Source organism: Caretta caretta, chromosome 16 (assembly GCF_965140235.1).
Source record: "Caretta caretta isolate rCarCar2 chromosome 16, rCarCar1.hap1, whole genome shotgun sequence".
NCBI classification, from domain to species: domain Eukaryota; kingdom Metazoa; phylum Chordata; order Testudines; family Cheloniidae; genus Caretta; species Caretta caretta.
In genome coordinates this window covers 13,396,322-13,416,596 of record NC_134221.1, presented here as the reverse complement: position 1 = coordinate 13,416,596, position 20,275 = coordinate 13,396,322, and the positions used below count along the sequence as shown (strand labels likewise).

Sequence of the window (20,275 nt, the reverse complement as noted above, 5' to 3'; positions counted from 1 at the left end):
ACCCGCCTCCGCTGCCACGTGACTCATCCGCGTGGGCCGTTGGGAAGGGGCACGAGAGGCGGGGCCTGGGACGTTCCTTCGTCGAATAATAATCCGCGGAGGCCGGAGGGAAAATGGCGGGTGGCGCTAAACGGCCGCGAGGCCTGCAGGTGGGTCAAGGCGGCGGGGGGAGGGGTGTGCCTCAGCGCGGGCCCGCTCTCCTCCTTTCTGGGCGCCGCGGGGGCGCCACGTGCTGGGCTGTCTCCCCGGGCGGGGTCCGTATGGCGGGGGGGCTTCCTGCTCTGCCACCAGCCCCGGAGTGACGCGGGGGTGGGATGTGAATCGGGCCCAGGCCGGTCGTTCCCCGCTGAAGGCTGGCCAGGGGCTGTGCTGGGGTGAGGGTGCCTGGTGCTCTGGGCGCAGACACGTGTGGGTGTGTCTACACGGCGGTGTAAACCTCGGGCTCAGCCGCTCAGCTTTGAGCCCAGCTCCACCGCCCACCTTGCTACTGTTCACACACAAATCTGTCTGACTCCGGTCAGCAAGCTCCCAGGTCTTCGGCCCTGCCGGGGAGTTGAGCTCAGGTCCCAGCAAGTCCTGGTCCAAATCCTGTCATCTGGTAGTGTGGATGCAGCTCAAGCGACGGACCCGGGTCAGAAGGTCTGTATAGTGCAGTATGGAGGCCTTTGCATGGTTGTCAGACCTGGGTCCAGCAATTGTAAACCCAGATTTACAATGTAGTTAGGGTGCTCAAAGCGAGGGCTTGGAAACACCAGAAGTGCAGGTCCCACATGCCTGGGTTTACAGTGCAATGTAGACATGTCCTAGAAGGGCCAGAAATGAAAGTGTTGCCCTGTCTATACTGTGTTTTGTTTGTTGGGAAGGGAGGCAGGAAGGGGGGGTAAAGGTAGCTACTCTGTGCAAACCCTTGGATTGGATGCAATACACCATTGTAAAACGGGTATGTTTACATGCCCTGTTTTGCACTAGTACAGTATGCCTACCTTAAAAGTTTATACTGATGTTACTACATCATGAAAATAGGTGCAAATTTCACTAGTGTAGAGGAGCCCTTGAATGCTAGAGTGCACAACCTAACTGGAGTAAAGGCCTTAATGTGGCTTCTGTAAACAAGGCAGAGAGGGATCTCTGATTCTAGAGGCACCATTGCTTCCTTAACCTGTCTCTCCCAATGCCTTGCTTGTTGAGAGAGCTCTACATCTGGATGAATTTTTGTTGTACTGATAACTTTTGTGATCCTTGTTAGCCAGCTGATGGAATGTAAATAGTTCACTGCTTCTTTTTTAGGAGAAAGAGAAAAAGGTTGACTGGCGTAAATGGAAACAAGAAAGTAAGGAGACACTTTTTGTACATATTATGTGTATAATTTCCAGTGCTTTTAGAAAGAAACCTTCAAACATCCATCAAATAGCTTGACTAGCTGGAGGACAGGCTCTTAATGAAATCCAGAGCCCTTTTACTTGTGGGTCATTGATTCAAAGCCAAACTAGGCTGGCTCATGATAAAGAAGTTGCCATCCAAGGACTGGCATGGTAGCATGTGTGAAGTGACAAGCATGCCAAATTTCTACTGGATGTGTCTTCACATTACAAAAAACTAGCCCTGATTAGCATTTTTGTTGATTGTCTCAGGAAAGAAGACAAACACTCCTTTCTCTCTTACTATTGATAGTGTGGCACTCAGGTGTATAACCTCGATGTCATATTTGATTCCTATTTTCCTTCCCTGTCTCTCTCTGTCCACATGCTGTCACCAGGTCCTGTCTAGTTGCCCTAACTGTAGTAGGTTTTTGAATTTACTTGAATTCTGGTGATAAACCATTACAATATTGTGTCTCCTCTTATTTAAACCAGATGGTTATTCTCCATTTCAGAAAAAGAAGAGAAGAAAAAATGGAGGGAAATAAAGCTATTGAGAAAACTGGAAAAGAAAAGAATGCAGGAGGTGATAGAAAAACAAAAAGAAGAAGAAAGGGCAAAGGAAGACAAAGGTAACAGCCTTGAGTTGATGGGAAGGGCTGTGTGTGAGGGCTGGAAAATCTAATGTGTGAGGTGCAGATTTTAGCTGCTTGAGATGCATCTCAGCTGTATAGGCAGAAAAGGATATATTATTACTTAACTTTCACAAATTGGTATAATCACATACGAGTTCAAATACACAGGTAGGCAGTAATGCAGTACAGTGAGTGGTGTATGTGAGACCACTCAATAGACAACCTGCTGTCTTAAGACATCTCCTAAGTGTCTTCAAGTGTACAGAGTGCAATTCTGCTTCACCTCTAAGACGTGGCCACTAAAGAGACCAGCAAAAGTCTGTTGCTAAATATAGGTTTCATTGTACTCAGTCGCAGTATCCCATAATCCCTCCTCATTTGTATCCTCCTTCCATTCTTGTGCCAAAAAGAGGAAGCAAATGTGTATTCAACAATACAATATGACGAAGCATTTAGTACTCATGTAGGAAGAATGTAGCAGTCCCTGTTACTTTTAAATTAGCTAGCCTGTTGCACAATCCTCTATAAAATTCCTGTGTGTCCATTGATCAATTCTCTAGAGTCTAGTCAATACTTCAGACTTGGTGCCCTCTCCTGCTCCTTTTAAGCCCAATGGCAAATGTCCGATTGACTTCTGTGGGAAGAGGAGTGGGGCCCTTATTCTGTAAAAGGCACTATATCGGAGTGCTTTGGAATCTTATTATTTGTAGTGTGGAAGCCTCAGTATGAACTGAGGCCCCTTGGTACCAGGTGCCATGAAAACACCGGGCAGTCCTTGCCCCAAAGAGCTTACAATTAAAATGAAAGAACCAAAAGCTAATACTGTCTCTTTAGCAACACAAATGGGAGTAGAACTGCCAACCTCTGGCTCTTGTTTTCTAGGACGTCATTACACAGTTAGCATAGCTCTGCCAGGTTCCATCCTGAACAATGCACAGTCTCCAGAGTTGCGGACATACCTTGCTGGGCAGATTGCCAGGGCCTGTGCCATCTTCTGTGTGGATGAGATTGTGGTGTTTGATGAGCAAGGAGAAGATTCGAGGTAAGGGTGACCCATTGTCTTCCCTGAGTAACCTGTCCCTCAGTGTTTCCAGTTTCTGTGTATCTTGTCTCAAATGAAGGCCAGCAGGAAACAGAGCTGTGGCTTCTCCCTGTCAAATGCTTTGTCTGATGAGATCTCCCTCATTAGTCTTTTCCGTTTGTGTGGGGGGGGGGGGCAGGCACTGGGGTGCAGCAGTGGCTATTCCCCAAACAACAAGATTAATGACTGAAATAAAATAGGTTGGATGGTTCTAGAGGGTTGTTAATAACCATTTTGCACTGAGCCCACAGAAGTAGCGACCCAAAACCATCACCTGGTGACTATTCGGTAGCCTGTGAGATGAACTGGTGGTGTGTCCAGTTGCTAGTGGACAGGTGTCCAGACTGCATTTGTTTAAACAATTGGCGTCTTTGTTTACAGTCTCAGCAAAAAAGCCAAAGGACTAGATGGAGCAGTTCCAGTCTGTGAGGAAAATGGCTCTGGAGACTGACACTTTGCCATCTTTGAGAAGCACTAAATCCATTCAGATTTAGGTTCTTTGTTACTACTTTACTTAACCATACAGACCAAGTGACAAGGCATAAGTAGCCCAGTGCCCAGTTTATAGTTCAAATCTGTGATAAAGGTAAAAATGCACAATGTTGGAGCAAATTTGGACCTTATATGTAAACCAAGAAATAGCTTGGTTCCATAGGACACTTAAGTCCCATAAGAACAAGTAGGTTTCATGTAAACGCTGAAGTGTGTGGATCTCACCAGCATGCAACGAACACACACTAGATGTACAGGAACCTGAAGAAGAGCTCTGCAAGCTTGAAAGCTTGTCTCTCACCAACAGAAATTGGTCTAATAAAAGATATTACCTCATTCTCCTTGTATCTCTAATATCCTGGGACTCTCACAGCTTCAGAAACCCTGCATATAGGTTTAAAGGAAGAAATCTTGTAGTGCTGAGAAAACGTGCTGTCTTGACAGCCCTGGAAACTAACAATCTCTGTTTATCCCCCGGACAGACTAGGTAGCAGAATGTCATGCTTTCCCACAGTCCCTTCTCCCTAACTGGGAGGGTCCATCTGTAATCCTGCTCCATGACCCATCCAGTCATTGGCCTAGATTAACAACAAGGATGCCAGTTCTGTGACCAACGACCATCCAGTCGGAACTGGTCTGGTATCACTTACTACTTTCACAGACCATCTAGCATCTGATGGCTGCTTTATAATGTAAGTTCTTTTCTGACCTGGGTCAGACTTGAACTGGCACCCAGGGTAAGGGACTCTATATCCTGAATCACTTTTTCCTGTTTCTAGCTGTATACATTTTAATTAAATAGGACTGGAATGTGGCCTCATGTAAAGGTCTGCTTACTCTAGGGGCTGTGTAAATGTCTTGGAAGATCACAGACTGCATTCATTTTCTTTCAGGACTGTGGAAGGGCAGTTTGATGGAATTGGAAAGAAAGGACAGGCCTGCGTGCAGCTGGCTCGGATTCTACAATATTTGGAATGTCCTCAGTAAGACCAATATGATAGCTTTGCACACCATGCAGATTCAGTTTTAGTTTAATGCTGTAGCTTATTAACATGGCATTATGGAACACATCTGTCAAAGATTGCAGGAGCAGGTGTTGGGTAGTGGAGGGCCAACATCATATACACTCCTGTATTGTGCTATCTGGAGATAGATTCTGTTCTGATTCACTTATGTTCACATGTTTGAGTTCAGGTATACCTTTAGTATATGGAAGAATGAGATCTGTATAGGGGAAAAAGGGCTACCGTGCATTACCAGTGTTGGGATGCCATGACTTCTGCTTAGAATTCAGATCTAAACTCCAGGAAATAAAAGATCTTGGCAACTGAAAGAGCTGCAGGAATGTGTAGGGTGAAAATGATCAGTATTAATCCCCCATTTACATTCCGTAAGAGCTTTTGCCCTCCAGGGTATATGGTACCGATTTCCTGATTAAAGCTGGAAATCTGAAATTAAAATGAAGCCTGAAATCAGCTTGTTACAATTTTGAGACTTGAATCTCTCTGAACAGATACCTGAGAAAATCATTTTTCCCGAAACACCAGGATCTGCAGTTTGCCGGTAAGGATGTGATTATGTCCCCTTAACACCTAGTTCCCATCCTTAAGGCACAGGCCTTCTTCTCCCCCCCCCAGGTGAAGTAAATAGACATGGGGTTCCCACCACTCTACATACCTACTCACTTACCTGGGCAGCCCACTCGCCATTCCAGTTTGTGTGATCCTGGCCTTAGTGTTCTTATGGTCTGTAAGGAGTGGCAGTTGCTAAGGCTTTTCCTTGTCCAAGAGAGTACACTCATGTTCCTCCTCATAACTAGGATGCTTCTCTGCCCGTGCGTGCATGTGGACCATTTCATTGTTTTTCATCAGTGGGGAGGGAGTGATGAGCATGGGGGCGGGGACTGGAGAATCAGGATGAATCCCTTTATAATCTGCCTCCAGGTGCAGTCTGTCCTTCAATGTATCTTCCTCCCTCCCCCACTTTTCTCTATACTGTTTCAGGGCTCCTGAACCCATTGGACAGCCCTCATCATGTGCGGTTAGATGAGGACTCAGAATACCGGGAAGGAGTGGTGTTAGCCCGGCCCACCAAGCCAGGCAAAGGCTCCTTTGTTAACTGTGGGATGAGGAAGGTATGGCCTGTCTGCCCCTTAGATACCCAGAGTAAACTCCTTCCACTTATCAGTCACTCCTTTCAAGGTCAAGTACTATCAGACTAGAATGGCAATAAGCTACCAGTGAGTTTCTTGAAGGGCCATGTCCCACCATGGAATGGGACACAGTTTATAGCAGCACATGCTTCCTGATCCCCATTTTTATTTCATTCAGTCTCCCCTCTGATCAGGGTTTCTGTGTTACACAGCTGTTCCTCTGAAACCTGTGTTAATGTTGATAGCGCCCTCTGCTGGGTCCTGGTAGGGGTGTCAGTGCCTCTTAGAGTCCTGCAGTAGGGCAAAATCCTCCAATTAGCATTTGCCTGAATTAACAAACACTTATTCTGTTATCCAGCATATTGAACTGGAAATGGATCATCCATTGCAATTGTTCTAAGCCAACCGAGTGTCTTGGAGGGCTGTAGGTTTTAAAGAGTCCATTTTGCCACTATACAGGGTGTGGAGTCTCACTACACAGCTCTGCTCAGTGGTCTTGGCTGATAGTGGTCTTGGCTGATAGTGTAGTTTGCTTTCCCAAAAGTGGTTTGGTGTGTGGTTTTTTGTTTTTGCTTGTCGTCTGTAGCTTTCTTGTGGGTGGGTCTCCTTGCATCTAAAACCCTTTGTGCTGGTGCTCTATTATTTTAGGAGGTACAGATAGACAGACAGCTAGAGTCTGGTCTTCGAGTCACTGTTCAACTGGACAAGCAGCAGAATCCAGGTAATCCACTACCATCCTGCCTCTGGACAGGCTAGACGTGTAATACTACTAATGTGATCTGTAGTATAGCCTTAGTCCTGCAGAAGTTAGTCTTCGCACTGAACTCCCTCAGCCTTCGGGCATTGCCATGTGGCAGACACGATGTCTTTAAACATGTTCAGGAATCATCATACCCAGTTATAGCGAATAATTACTAGCCCCCATGCCCCTCAGTTTGAGAGTTAATTACTAATTTATTCTATCTTAATGTTGCACTGTTTAGAACTCAGCAGTGTTTTGAGCTTCATCAATGTATAGACAGTGCTGAATGGACGAAACTCTTACAGGCTTTTTTTATAAAGTTAAGGAGTGGAGCTTGTTTATGCCCTAGGGAAGAGTATTGGGAACATGGCACAGGGTGTTGCCTGTTGACTTCCAGCAGTGTCTGGAGAACTGCAGTTCTCCAATGCTAACCCACTGGCTTTGCTTTCAGACAGTAAAATACAGAAAGGCACTGTAGTGTCCTCGAACCATCCACGGACTGTGTCTGGCCTGTACTGGGGTTACAATATCCGCTTAGCCTCCTGCCTGAGTAAGTATTTACACAGCATTCTGTCACCTACCTGCTGGGGCCAGGGCAGCAGTAGCTGATCTACTTTTTCTGAGTTCTCCGTACACACTTACATTGACTTCTACACAGATTCTAGTTGTACTAGCTGCAAACATGCAGCACAAGCCAGATGCTTGTTTCTTTAACATCCTCTTCCATTTTCTTGGTGCCCATGTGCTGCCATTGATGATTTAATGGGTATTTTCCATCTCTAGTTTCCCCTATAAGGTAGTATGGTAATGGACCCTGTACTCGCCTGCTCTGCCCCCTGGATTTAGAAACTTCATTCATTGATGCAGAAGATGGGGAATGATCCAATATCTGAACATTGATAGGATTTGACTGTTGGGAAGGGAAACTAATTGCCATCATAGTAATGCAGGCAAGAGAGAATGCTCTGCACTGACCCTGGCTAGTTACGCATTCCCACCCTTAAGCACCAATAGCTCAGGTGTCACAGCTTCCTAAGAGCCCTCGTAATTTTCTGCTTTCCCTCACTAATCAGTGGGACCTTCCCGGGCAGACCAGGTTCCAAAACTTACAAGATCCCTGTAGAGTCCCCTCAGAAGTAGGAGATTTGAATACTAGAGGTACCACCCTACTGTATGTAACTACTGAGTGATTCCTGGCAGACATGCCAGCCGGGGGCTGGTTCAGCAGTTGATGTAAGAGCCAGTATTTTTCAGGAAAGATATTAAGATTGAAAGCGAAATTATGGTGCCATTCTGCTGATGGAATTTGAGGCATCTTGGTGAGAAAGATGAGTGATTTGTACACTAACAGTGCAACTACTAGATACCACTAAAATGTAGGAGGCAGTAAAAGCAATTCTTAGTTATTAACCTTCGGGGGTATAAAATGCCTAAAACTACTGTATTTAGAATCCTCTAAAGAAGGGGATGCCACCAACTACTTTCCTTTTATGTTTGTTTCCCAGGTGCTGTTTTTGCCGAATGCCCTTTTAAAGAAGGCTATGATCTCTCTATTGGGACCTCTGAGCGAGGGACCTGTGTGGACCAGGCAATTCTCCCCTCCTTCAGGTAACTGGATTGATTCCTTGCTGTTCATCCCATCCCTTCGCTGGCAAACCAGCCCCACGAGCAAGATGCCTGCGGTAGAACAACCAGTGCATTTGAGATAACTGCAGTAGCCAGTGCTGCTGTGTGAGTATTCTCCCTGGCAAGGCTTTCCTCTGCAGCAGTAGGATTCATGTCCTCAGATGTAAGCATGTAACTCCCATTCACTCTGGTGGGATTTGCACCACCCTGCTCTGTTGTGTAGATCAAGCTACAGAACAGACGTATGTCTATATAACTGTCGCTCAGGGATGGATTTTCCACATCCCTGAGCAATGTAATTATACCCACCAAACTCCTGGTGTAGACAGTGCTATGTTGATGGAAGGGCTTCTCCTGTCAACATAACTACTGCCTCTTGGGGGAGGTGGATTAACTATGCCAACAGGAAAAGCTCTCCCATTGGGGTAGGTAGTGTCTTTGTGAAGCACTACAGCAATGCAGCTGTGCTGGTGCAGGGCTGTATGTGTAGATAAGCCCTGATTTACCTGCTCTGATATTCTTTCCATACATGTGTTCCCCATACACCAGGCCAAAACTAAACTGTGAGCATTTCCATGGGTTGGATCTTCTGATCAAATTTGCCAAAGCAAGAGTTAAATTAGTTCACTGGATGCTGTCATTAGGGAGTACAGTTCAGGATATTTTTGCAGCTGTTTGGATGACAGTTGGGGCAAGGGCAGCTTTAGTTCCAAGGCCATCTGTTCCCTTTTTTTCTCTGCTTTGGTTATGTAGCTGAACGGTGTTTTTGTTCAGTGTATTGGGAGAACTAGACACTATTTATGTTCTGAACTTATTCTACAGCACATTCAAAGAACCAGAATCATCACTTGTGCTGGCCCTCAACAAATTGTATACATCTCTTACAAGCTGTTACAAGCTCTTAACTAGCCTGCGCTGGGTGACCTTGGTCAAGTCGCTTCATCTCTGTGCCTCCATTTCCCCATCTGTAAAACGGGGATGATAACATCAGACCTTTTTTGTAAAGCGCTTTGAGATCTACTGATGAAAAATGCTATGTAAGAGCTAAGTAGGGTTGTTAAAGATTACAGGGGCAACACTAGTTCCTTCTGACCCAGTACTGCTGTTAGAATCCAGGATTCTTCTGTCCTATAAACCAGTGTATGTCTGCTCTCTTCCAGCCATGTTCTAATAGTATTTGGAGGTCTCCAAGGCCTAGAGGCTAGTGTGGATGGTGACCCAAACCTGGAGACCACTGACCCAAGTGTCTTGTTTGACCTTTACCTAAACACATGTCCCAGCCAGGGCAGCCGCACCATCAGGACAGAGGTATGTCACATGAATAATAGCATGATGCATGACAGCTGGGTGACAGCACCTTCCTCCTAAGGATCAATCCCCTATTAGTGTTTCCCTTTAAGAAAGGGAAGCTATGTCTGTTAGCTGTGAACTAAGTGGTTTGGATAGTACCCTCCTAGCTCCAGTTATACAAGTGGTCTTTCTAAAATACATTTATTTTTAAAACAGATCTTTAGGTGCAGTGTTTGAATGGGGAGATATTAACTATTTTTTGTGGTAATGTGGCATCTAGGAGCCCCCTGTGCTAGGTGCTTTACAAATCGCAAACAAAAAATGATTCCAGGCCTAAAGAGCTTATAAACTGCCCTTTAGCAATGAAGCTCTTTGTAGAGGCTGAAGGTTCAGTAGTGAATCTGGCTTGGCTAATGTATTTTTGCAGCCATATCTGCTATAGTTACAAGCACATAAATCCCCCTACTACCCTTCTGCAAACAATCATTAAACTTGTTTGTGTTAAGTGATGGGTGCTGAAGTGTCACCCTTTGAACAGTGGATCTGATCCTACTTTCTGTTGTTGGTTCCAGGAAGCACTACTGCTATCTCTGTCCGCCCTGAGACCCCACATAGATGAGGCTGTGAGGAAAGCCCGTGGTAGCTGAAGGGGAAAAAACACTGATCTACAGAACTGAACCTACCTTCTCTCTTGCTTTCACCTGCACCAGCGCTCTTCCTTGTTCTCAGATGGCTCATTCCAAGTTATGTTAACCCTAAACCTAGGAAGAGCTGCTGGGGGTGATGCGTAAGTCACCAGGGCAGCCTGCCACACTCCAGCCTCTTTGAGAGTGACCACGAAGAGCACAGTACCCTTACCAAAATGGCTACAGCTTTTTCATTGACTCAAACCTGAGACTGAGATTAAGGACCGACTGTACACTGGCTGTGGCTTCTTTGGGAGCACAAACAGCATGGGAAGCCTGTCAGTGGATCATGCAGCACCAAGAGAGGTATTAGAAAAAATAAAACAGAACTGTCACATTTAATGCATTGGAGTTTTTAAAAGTGGGGGCAGTGGCAAAGGCATTGAATGCCTGCTGAAAGCTACTAGGAGCTGTTTTCTCAGCACTGCTAAAGAGCATGGTCTAAGTGGCTAATGAGCCTTTTGGGCCTTTCAAGAGTAATGGTGAGGTAGAGTGCTTCTGGATGCTGTGGGGCAGCTCTAAGTTAACTGATGCAAAATGGTGCTGTGTAACTTCTGTGGCTAGGAGGAGCCCCTTTTTCAAGTCACTCTGCCTGTCTGAAGAGCAGCTCTCTTGCTGCAAGGCTGAATAGTAACCTGACCATTTAAACTTACAGCAATTGGTACACTCACCTCCTTTGTTAGTGAGTATGTCCGTTTCTGGAGATCTAGCCAATGCAAGGAGTGCCTGGGACTTTCCTCCTAGTGGACATGAGTGTCACAACTAACCCTATGGCTGTACTCCTCCTGAACCTCATATTGATGTAAGTCTTTCACTAGTGCTAAAACTTAACTCTTTCTTGCAATCAACATTGGTGCTGTTGGGCCAAATACAGGAGGTATACAACCCATTACACTGTACTGTAAATGCTCCTTCCTTTCTCTTCTGTACAGGTAGTGTCTAGCTCCCTTATGTAAAAGATTTAATGCTATAGCTGCTTAGTCAAGCCTAATCTTTTTGGGAGGAGGCTGACGCTATTACAAAGTTAACTTGCTTACAGGAAGTGTAGTGTCCTTTTAAAGCTGCCATGCCACACTAGCCACCAAGTGATGACCTCACTCTTAAGACAGCATTGAGCTTTCCTGAGGACAGTTGGCTCCATACCTAAAATTTTGAGCCTTAAAAGCTGCTTACATTGAAGGACAGGCAGCATCCATTAAGTCTGCAAGTTAAAACAATGAGGAACAGAGAAATAATTGGAAGAGTCCAGTATACCATCATGGTACTGGCTGTTAGTAAGAAACCAATCCATAGTACGGATTTTCAGTGAAAATGGTACAAAATACATTGTTCCACAGGGATAACAGTAAAGAATTGGGGGCCTTAAGTTAATTCTGGGAACCAAGTGGTTTCCCTGGGCCTCATACTCTGAAAGCATAGCTCAGTAAGAGCATTTCCTTTGGTGTCCTCTTAACTGAGTAAATATAGCGATGGGGCTTTGTGGTCAGGGTCTAGAGATACACCCGTTAAGCCAAGTGGAGGGGATAGGGAAAGCACTTTAAAATACTGCACTGACTTTTTATTAAGTTCCAGCAGCCATTTTTAGGGCCAAGGGTACAGCATCTTTGGCATTTGCATCCTCAAGAAACAGGCCACCCTATTAATTATTGCAGGCCCATGAAAAGCTCCCAGACCATTTTAAAAAAAATAGCTGGGGGGGAAGAGAATAAATCTGAGCCCATACATACCCCTGATAAATAATTACTACAGTTAAGTCCCTTCTATTGGATGCCTTCACCTCAGAATGTTCTGTCTTCAATCCCCTGGGTGAGTTCAGCTATTGCGTCCAGGCATGATGGCTTGTAAACGATTTGTTCTTTTCAAGATGTTAGGAACAAACAACAGCCCCGATGCCCGCTCGATGCTCTCAATAGGAACCAGGAAACGTTCAAGTGGGATTGTCTCCTCCACGGGGCTGTTGGGCATCACATAGGAGCGCAGCTCAATCTCTCCATTGAGCTTCTCTAGGATGAGTACTTTGAAGAAGTGCGTGGGGACCGCCACATGGTTCTTGCCAATCACCTGGTACTTGATGTACATCTTCCCATCTGCCTCCATCCTACACAAAGAACAAGATTCTGTTACTGCTGCCTCTTACTTAGTACTCATGTGCACAAACCCCTCAGGGCACAGATTGCGTCTTCCATGGCTTTAGATGAATATATGCATGACTAAGGCCAGAAGGAGCCCTTATGATCTTCTAGTCCAGTGGTCCCCAACCTTTCTGTGGGAATTGCACATTCCTATTTCCAAAAGACTGTGGCAGGTGCCAAACACCCCATCACTGAAATGCTGCCGAGAAATGGCAATTCTTCTTAACAGCATTTCGGCAGCGTGGTGTCCTGCGGGCGCACACAACTGCCCCAGTGGGCACCATTGCGCCTGCAGGCACCACATTGGGGACCCCTGCTGTAGTCTGACCTCTTGCATGACGCAGGACTAGAATTTCACCCAGTGTTTCCTGCATAAAGCCCATAATTTCTGGTTGAGCTAGATTATCTCTTTTAGAAAAAGACATCAGTTCTTGATTTAAAGTTGTTAAGTGCTGTAGCAGGGTCTAGACCCCCAGCTAACCTGGGAGACACTATACATAGTAAAACAGGAACGAACAAGTTCCACTCCCCATCATCCTTTTCACTATATCTAATTTGGTCCTTGTTTAACTGAGTCTGTTCAAGTGATTGCCCTTCCTGCCTCTAAACACGGTTCATTGCAGTCAAAGATTATACCTTCATTTGGAAAACGTGACTATACACTAGGACAGATTTAGTCCTTTATTGCAGCCTGTGGCACTACTAGTACCAGATCTGACAAGGCAGCCGGACTGTAAAGGTGACTATGAAATACAGCGCAAGATGACTAAGCTACTGTCACTCTCCCAAACTAAGTGCAAAAAGAAAGCGTTGATGGAACGTAAATCAGAGTTAAATTATTTACCTTTTAATCCTACCCAGGTAATCTGAGTTCCTCTATTCAATTATTTTTAAATCTGATCTGTCCCTTCAGGGGTTTATTCAATTGAAAGATGTATAAACTAATCCCAAGCATAACAAACTAGCCCACTAAATTCCTACATGCATACATGGAAAATGTGGGAGTATTTAAAACAGTATCTATTGCTATTTCTGAGAGCATGACAAGACAAGTCACATTCTTAGCCCATCTTAATTTCCCTGTATGATGCATGTTTTAAGATCAGTTTCAATCCAGCTCTGGTATTTACCTGGGTAGGAAGAGTGGGCCAGTGCAGACATATACATTCTTGTTGTACTTCGTTAAACTCCTGCAGTATTTCTCCAGGTTATTCCAGGCTTTCTGGTTCAAATGAGGATCCTAGAAACAAAACAAACACAATACAGCCAGGAAAAAGTCAAGTATGTAAGTCAGTCTGAGCTCTGGTCTCTCTTCCTGTGCACCTCACATCCTAAGCTTTTTCCAGCTTGAGTTAATAATGAAAATAATAGCTCTCTTATATAGCACTTATTAGATCTCACAGCACTTTATAAAGGTGTTCAGTATCATCACCCCCATTTTACAGATAGGGGAACTGAGGCAGAGATCCATGAAGTAACTTGTCACAGTCAGCCAGCAGGCCAGAGGCAGAGCCAGGAATAGGATCCAGAGTGGGGTGAGGAGCTGAGAATCTATCTTGAAGAGAAGGTGCAGGGATGACTTGATCACAGTCTATAATTACCTACAGGGGGAACAAATATTGGTAATGAGCTCTTCAATCTACCAGCCAAAAGGTATAACAAGATAGAAAAATTCAGACTGGCTTGCATCTATAGAGGAGGTCAGACTCGATTATCATAGTGGTCCCATCTGGCCTTGGACTCGCTTCCCAGTCCAGTGCTCTATCTATTAAGCCACACTGTTTATAGGGTAGTTTATTTATCTGATGGTTTTTAATCATTTTCAGAATGACTGTTTGTGAAGCATAAACCTGAGTTATCTCACAGAAATGCTTTGTATATCTGAAGTCACTTTGGATTAATCTTTGGCCAGAGACACAGTTTCAGGCTTCTGTGAACACTTATTTATGTGCTTAACTTTACATGTGGAAGTATCTTATTTATTTCAATGTGATTACTCCCATGAGTAAAGCTATGCACGCATGGGAGTGTTTGCAGGATCAGGGCCTTAGTTTGGTAGGAAATACTTGTGGCCCTTGAGTTAATTTAGGTGATCCTCTCTATTTACAGAGGCAGGTTTGTCCAGCAGTTCTCAACCCCTGTACTGGCCTAGGGCTCAGGAGAACCATTCCCCATTCTGACACAGACTTCCTGTGTAACTCAGTTCCACATCTGTAAAAAGGGAAGCGTATTATTCCCAGTCTCAGGAATGTTGGGATGACAATAACAAAGATTGCGAAGCACCCAGGGCTTCTCTACACCTAACTATACCAGTACAATGTCCCCTGTGGACACGCCTATTCGAGAATAAGTGTCCACAGGGGGAGTTATACCAATACAACTAGCCATATAACTGCTGTACCAGTATAGTTCTGCTGGTAAATTTTCCCACCTAGACATGCCATTAGTAACTCTGTTGATGGTGGCCATCTACATACCTACACAGAGAGAAATTTGGACTGTGAGATTGTTAGTTAATTCCAGTCCCTAAACAAGTGTCAGCCAATTCATTTGAAACATGAAACTGAGGTAACTTCCTTCACTGTAAACTATCTAACTAGAAAGATAGAAGGGTTTGACCAGTCAAAATGGGGAAGACAAGATTTCGATCAGTTACAAGAAACCCTTAGCCAAATCATTAAAGATGTAGCAGCAGGTAGGTACTATACTGCAGGACAATCCTATCTCCTATAATGCTTGTGGTTCTATTCTGTTCAACAGAATATTGATAGAGAATTGGTCAAAGGAAAAAGAGATCAAACTATGAGAGGAAAAACAGAGGTTAGTTTCTACAGCTTACGGGTAGAAATAGATCAAGTGGCTGAGGCCTTCAGAGGGACAAACAAGAGGTTGGATAGGAAAATTACAGAATGTAGAAGGGTTGAAGACAAGAACCATGAGTTGTCAGAAAGGCGTACTCTTAAGTGGAGGTTAAAAAGACCCCCTCAGAACTTAACAGATTGATAGAGCCAGAAGAGTTCCCAGAAGTCACCTACTACAGGACAGGCCTAACATAGAAAATAACAGAACGCCACTAGTCGTCACCTTCAGCCCCCAACTAAAACCCCTCCACCGCATTATTAAGGATCTACAACCTATCCTGAAGGATGACCCAACATTCTCACAAATCCTGGGAGACAGGCCAGTCCTTGCCTACAGACAGCCCCCCAACCTGAAGCGAATACTCACCAGCAACCACATACCACACAACAGAACCACTAACCCAGGAACCTATCCTTGCAACAAAGCCCGTTGCCAACTGTGCCCACATATCTATTCAGGGGACACCATCAAAGGGCCTAATAACATCAGCCACACTATCAGAGGCTCATTCATCTGCACATCCACCAATGTGATATATGCCATCATGTGCCAGCAATGCCCCTCTGCCATGTACATTGGTCAAACTGGACAGTCTCTACGTAAAAGAAAAAATGGACACAAATCAGATGTCAAGAATTATAACATGCATAAACCAGTCGGAGAACACTTCAATCTCTCTGGTCACACGATTACAGACATGGAAGTTGCAATTCTTCAACAAAAAAACTTCAAATCCAGCCTCCAGTGAGAAACTGTTGAATTGGAATTCATTTGCAAATTGGATACAATTAATTTAGGCTTGAATAGAGACTGGGAGTGGCTAAGTCATTATATAAGGTAACCTATTTCCCCTTGTTTTTTCCTAACCCCCCCGACGTTCTTGTTAAACCCTGGATTTGTGCTGGAAATGGCCCACCTTGATTATCATACACATTGTAAGGAGAGTGGTCACTTTAGATAAGCTATTGCCAACAGGAGAGTGGGGTGGGGGGAGGTATTTTTTCATGCTTTGTGTGTATAAAAGATCTTCTATGCTTTCCACAGTATGCATCCGATGAAGTGAGCTGTAGCTCACGAAAGCTTGTGCTCAAATAAATTGGTTAGTCTCTAAGGTGCCACAAGTACTCCTTTTCTTCATGTTGAGAGAGTGTGTTAGTGGGTAACCACCTGTAAGCCCATTCAGCAGGGACCATGGGTTCCCACAAATTCCATTGGGCTTCGCTACTTCACCACCTTAGTTTCTGCTTGCTCCTGCAACAGTATACCCCATCCTGCTGGGGGGAGGAGGGATGGGATTTAGGCTTCCCCCTTCCCACCCTTGTCTAGGAAGGAGAACCCCTCTCTCCCTGTATAGACTTCCTCCCTCCCATATGGCAGACACTCTCTCCTGGAAGGTAGGTCAAGAAGCAGTGTAGACTTAGATTAGATATTAGGACAAACTTTCTAACTCTAAGGGTAAGTAAAAGCTCTGGAATAGGCTTCCAAGGGAGGTTGTGGAATCCCCCTCACTGGAAGTTTTTAAGGAAGGTTGGTGGTCTAGGTTTACTTGGTCCTGCCTCATCATAGGGCAGGGGTGGGCAAACTTTTTGGCCCAAGGGCCACATTGGGGTTGCAAAACTGTATGGAGGGCCTGGTAGAGAAGGCTGTGCCTCCCCAAACAGCCTGGCCCCCACCCTCTCTCACTTCCCGGTTCTTGACTGCCCCCCTAAGAACTCCCCCACCCATCTAACCCTCCTGTTCCCTGTCCCCTGACAGGCCCCCAGGACTTCCATGCCTTTCCAACCCCCCCGTTCCCTGTCCCCTGTCTGCCCCACCCAGAACCTCCACCCCATCTGCTCCCTGTCCCCTAACTGCCCCGACCCCTATCCACAACCCCACTCCCTGACAGCCCCCCCGGGACTCTCATGCCTAACCAACCCCCCCTGCCCCAACTGCCTCCTGGGACCCGCCAGCCCCGGCTCCCTTACCATGCCACTCAAGCGGCATGTCTGGCAGCCTCGCTGCCCAGAGCACTGCCTGCACAGCAGCATAAGTGCAGGGGAGAGGGGACACCAGGGGCTAGCCTCCCCTGCTGGGAGCTCAAGGGCCGGGCAGGATGGTCCAGTGGGCCGGATGTGGCCCGCAAGCCATAGTTTGCCCATCTTTGTCATAGCGGGCATGGGGGAATTAGGGGAACCTCTCCAGGTCCCTTCCAGCCCTACATTTCTATGCCTCCTGTCCAGAAAGATTGGTGTATCCCACTTCCCTTTTTATGCATTCTTTTGAAATGGCAATTTGGGGGCTTTTTTCCTCACACAACTGGCTAAAATTAGAGCTCTGAGGTTGGCAGCACTGCTTTCTATTGACTTCAGTGGGTTTGGGGTCAAACCCGTAAGTCACTGTTCACCTTAGTAGTTACAGGTCAGTCCTATACAGCACTGTGTGTGAAAATGTGGGATGTTTACTCACATGGTGTTTTGGAAGTTAGCAAAAAGAAAAAAAGCCATTTTAAAAGTGAAGTGGACTCCTGTGTTCTATCCCAGCCTCTTCAGTTATGGTGTCCCTCTTTACCTTTTAGGGAGAGGGATTTCTGCTCACATGGCATGGGGAGAAGTCACCCTTTCCCTGGAGAGGAGCAGAGCAACTCAGCCTGGTGGTGTCCCTCTCCCATCTAAGGAGAGGAACCTGACTGTGTTGCCAACTCTAACGTTTCCCCGTTTTCCTTAAAGCCCCAGCTCCTGGAGTCATATGATTGCATAAGAATCTCAGCTTCCCTTAAAAAAAAGTTTCTAGCTATCATAGTTGCAGAAAAAAGGCTTGAAAAGCGACCCCCTAAAGCCCCAAAACACGAAGGCAAATAAAAGAGAGAGTCCAGCGAAGGGCAATAAAAATGATTAGGGGTCTGGAACACATGAGTTATGAGGAGAGGCTGAGGGAGCTGGGATTGTTTAGCCTGCAGAAGAGAAGAATGAGGGGGGATTTGATAGCTGCTTTCAACTACCTGAAAGGGGGTTCCAAAGAGGATGGCTCTAGACTGTTCTCAATGGTAGCAGATGACAGAACGAGGAGTAATGGTCTCAAGTTGCAGTGGGGGAGGTTTAGATTGGATATTAGGAAAAACTTTTTCACTAGGAGGGTGGTGAAACACTGGAATGCATTACCTAGGGAGGTGGTAGAATCTCCTTCCTTAGAGGTTTTTAAGGTCAGGCTTGACAAAGCCCTGGCTGGGATGATTTAACTGGGAATTGGTCCTGCTTCGAGCAGGGGGTTGGACTAGATGACCTTCTGGGGTCCCTTCCAACCCTTATATTCTATGAAAAACGTTGAGGACTCGAACCCCAGAGGGCACGGTTCGTTGTCTAAGGGAAGAGAGACAGGCAACACCAGCAAGGTCCGAACACAAAGCTCTTGACTGAAGAGTGCACACAACAATAGAGAGCAGCCCGTCTCCAAAGAGAACCAGCAGCCTCTAAGTAAAACTAATAGGTTTTTATAGACAGTTCCCTCCCATTACAGATTTATTTATAAAGCAGCCCACAAAGCGTCCCCTATGTTAGTTAAAATCCTCTTACGGCAGACACACTGTTGTTACGGCATATGCCGAGCACAAATGGTTAAATTTTGACAAGTCTCTGAAGGACTGGTACTTGCTTAGCCAGTGCTTCCTTTTCTGCCTGGAAGTCCTGTCTTAAGCCTTGCAACTGGTCCTGGGCATAGGTCAGAAAGCCGAGGGTAAGCCGGAGGAGGGGCAGAAACAGGCATAGCACAGAGCGGGGGCTGGAGACCCCTGAGAGGAAGAAGAAAAGGAGGAGCAAAGAGCACGTCCTTGACTCTTCAGTCAAGAGCTTTGTGTTCGGACCTTGCTGGCGTTGCCGGTCTCTCTCCGGCCAGACAAGGAACCCTGCCCTCGGGGGTTCGAGTCCTGGACAAAAACAACCCAGCACTGAGTGTTTTTAGAAGACCTCGGGATTCCTTCCTGAGGCACTCCCGGCTTTAGGGGGTCGTGAACTCCCAGGAGGGCCACACCCGGCTCCCCGACACTGGGGGAGGGGAAGCGCTACCTAGCCGGCGCCAGCCCCCCGGGGGGCTCCCTCACGGGCTATGGGACCCGCGGGCTCCCTGTCAGGCTCCGGGGCGGGGGCGCCTCACCTGGGGCGCCACGTTGCTGAGGTAGAAGGTGTCCTGCATGGCCTTCTGGCTCCCCCTGTGGTTGGCGGCGGCCGCCAGGTGGCCGCGGTCGAAGCCGCTGCCGCGGTAGTCGGCGTTGGTGGCCCGGTGATACTCGTGCACCGACTCGTCCGCCTGGAAGTCGCAGGCGGCGCGGTCGCCGGGGCCGCCCGGCGCCTCCCCGCGCAGCTGCTCCAGCACCCACAGGGCGCTGCGGCTCCGCGGGTCGTAGCACAGCACGTAGGACTCGCGGCTCCGCAGCGGCGGCAGCCCCGGCAGCCCGTACTTGGCCAGCTCGCCGCGGGCCGCGCCCCCGGGCGCCGGCGGGGAGAGGTCGGCGGCCGCCGCCACCACCGGCACCACGGGCAGCCGGGGCAGCAAACCCGCCGCCGGCGGGCCGCCGCCCAGCCGCCTCCCGCCCGCCAGCCCCAGCCCCAGCCCCGCGGCCAAGGCGGCCCCGGCCACCAGCCACCTGCTGCCCCGGAGACGCTGCATGGCTGGGCCCCGCCGCCGGGGAGAGAGCTGCAGGGCGGCGACCTTCCCTCGTCCCGAGGGAGAAGCGGGGCCTTAAAGGGGCCGCCGCCAGAGGCCGGAGGCGTCAGCTTGAGGGGAGCAGCTGCTCACACAGCCGGCTGCAGGCAACTGCGACACGCGGCACCCAGCAGGGCCCCCGCGCGGCTGGGCCCCGTGCAAGGCCCCGGCCCCCCCCCAAGGCTTCGGTGGGGCCAGCGGAAGCATCGCCCCCTTAAGAGTTGACGCGCTGAGCACTGGGGCGGGAAGCTCCCCCGGGCACGCGCTGGGCCAATATAGGAACAAGCCACGCCCCCGGCGGGAGTCCCCGCCGCTCACTCCGAGCGGGAATCCATGACTAAGTCGAAGCCTTAGGCAGAAGTCATTTCACAGCTGTGCCTCCCTTTACCCATTTGTAGTGGCTTGGAAAGGAAAAAAAAATCAGTATTGAGTACAGTGTTCAGAAGACCCAAGTCTGTACCTAGAGGCAGTGGGAGGCAGCTATATAACTAGCACTAACAACCACGCCTGTTAAAATGGAGATATAAAATACATGGTGGATT

General features: G+C 47.3%; 2 protein-coding genes across 3 annotated transcripts; one reads left to right on the top strand and one right to left on the bottom strand.

Moving 5' to 3' along the window:
* The first annotated feature begins 2 nt into the window (after positions 1 to 2).
* On the top strand, positions 3 to 10,404 carry SPOUT1 (SPOUT domain containing methyltransferase 1). Of its 2 annotated transcripts, none has more exons than XM_048822500.2 (12): positions 3 to 149; positions 1,288 to 1,330; positions 1,874 to 1,990; positions 2,876 to 3,035; positions 4,460 to 4,549; positions 5,080 to 5,129; positions 5,570 to 5,700; positions 6,367 to 6,439; positions 6,912 to 7,010; positions 7,966 to 8,068; positions 9,247 to 9,394; positions 9,949 to 10,404. In XM_048822500.2, exons 1-12 carry the CDS (start codon positions 114 to 116, stop codon positions 10,021 to 10,023), a joined length of 1,125 nt encoding a protein of 374 aa, XP_048678457.1. In that variant the 5' UTR covers positions 3 to 113; the 3' UTR covers positions 10,024 to 10,404. The 2 variants fall into 2 exon arrangements, with proteins under 2 accessions (XP_048678457.1, XP_074976426.1); XM_075120325.1 differs by lacking the exon at positions 3 to 149 and adding an exon at positions 552 to 639.
* A 909-nt stretch (positions 10,405 to 11,313) lies between these two features.
* Positions 11,314 to 19,936, bottom strand: ENDOG (endonuclease G). The gene is made up of 3 exons (XM_048822502.2): positions 19,185 to 19,936; positions 13,325 to 13,434; positions 11,314 to 12,160 (listed from the first exon to the last, which is right to left on the bottom strand). The coding sequence occupies exons 1-3, from the start codon at positions 19,695 to 19,697 to the stop codon at positions 11,875 to 11,877; spliced, it is 909 nt and encodes a 302-aa protein (XP_048678459.2). The 5' UTR covers positions 19,698 to 19,936; the 3' UTR covers positions 11,314 to 11,874.
* Between the last annotated feature and the right edge of the window lie 339 nt (positions 19,937 to 20,275).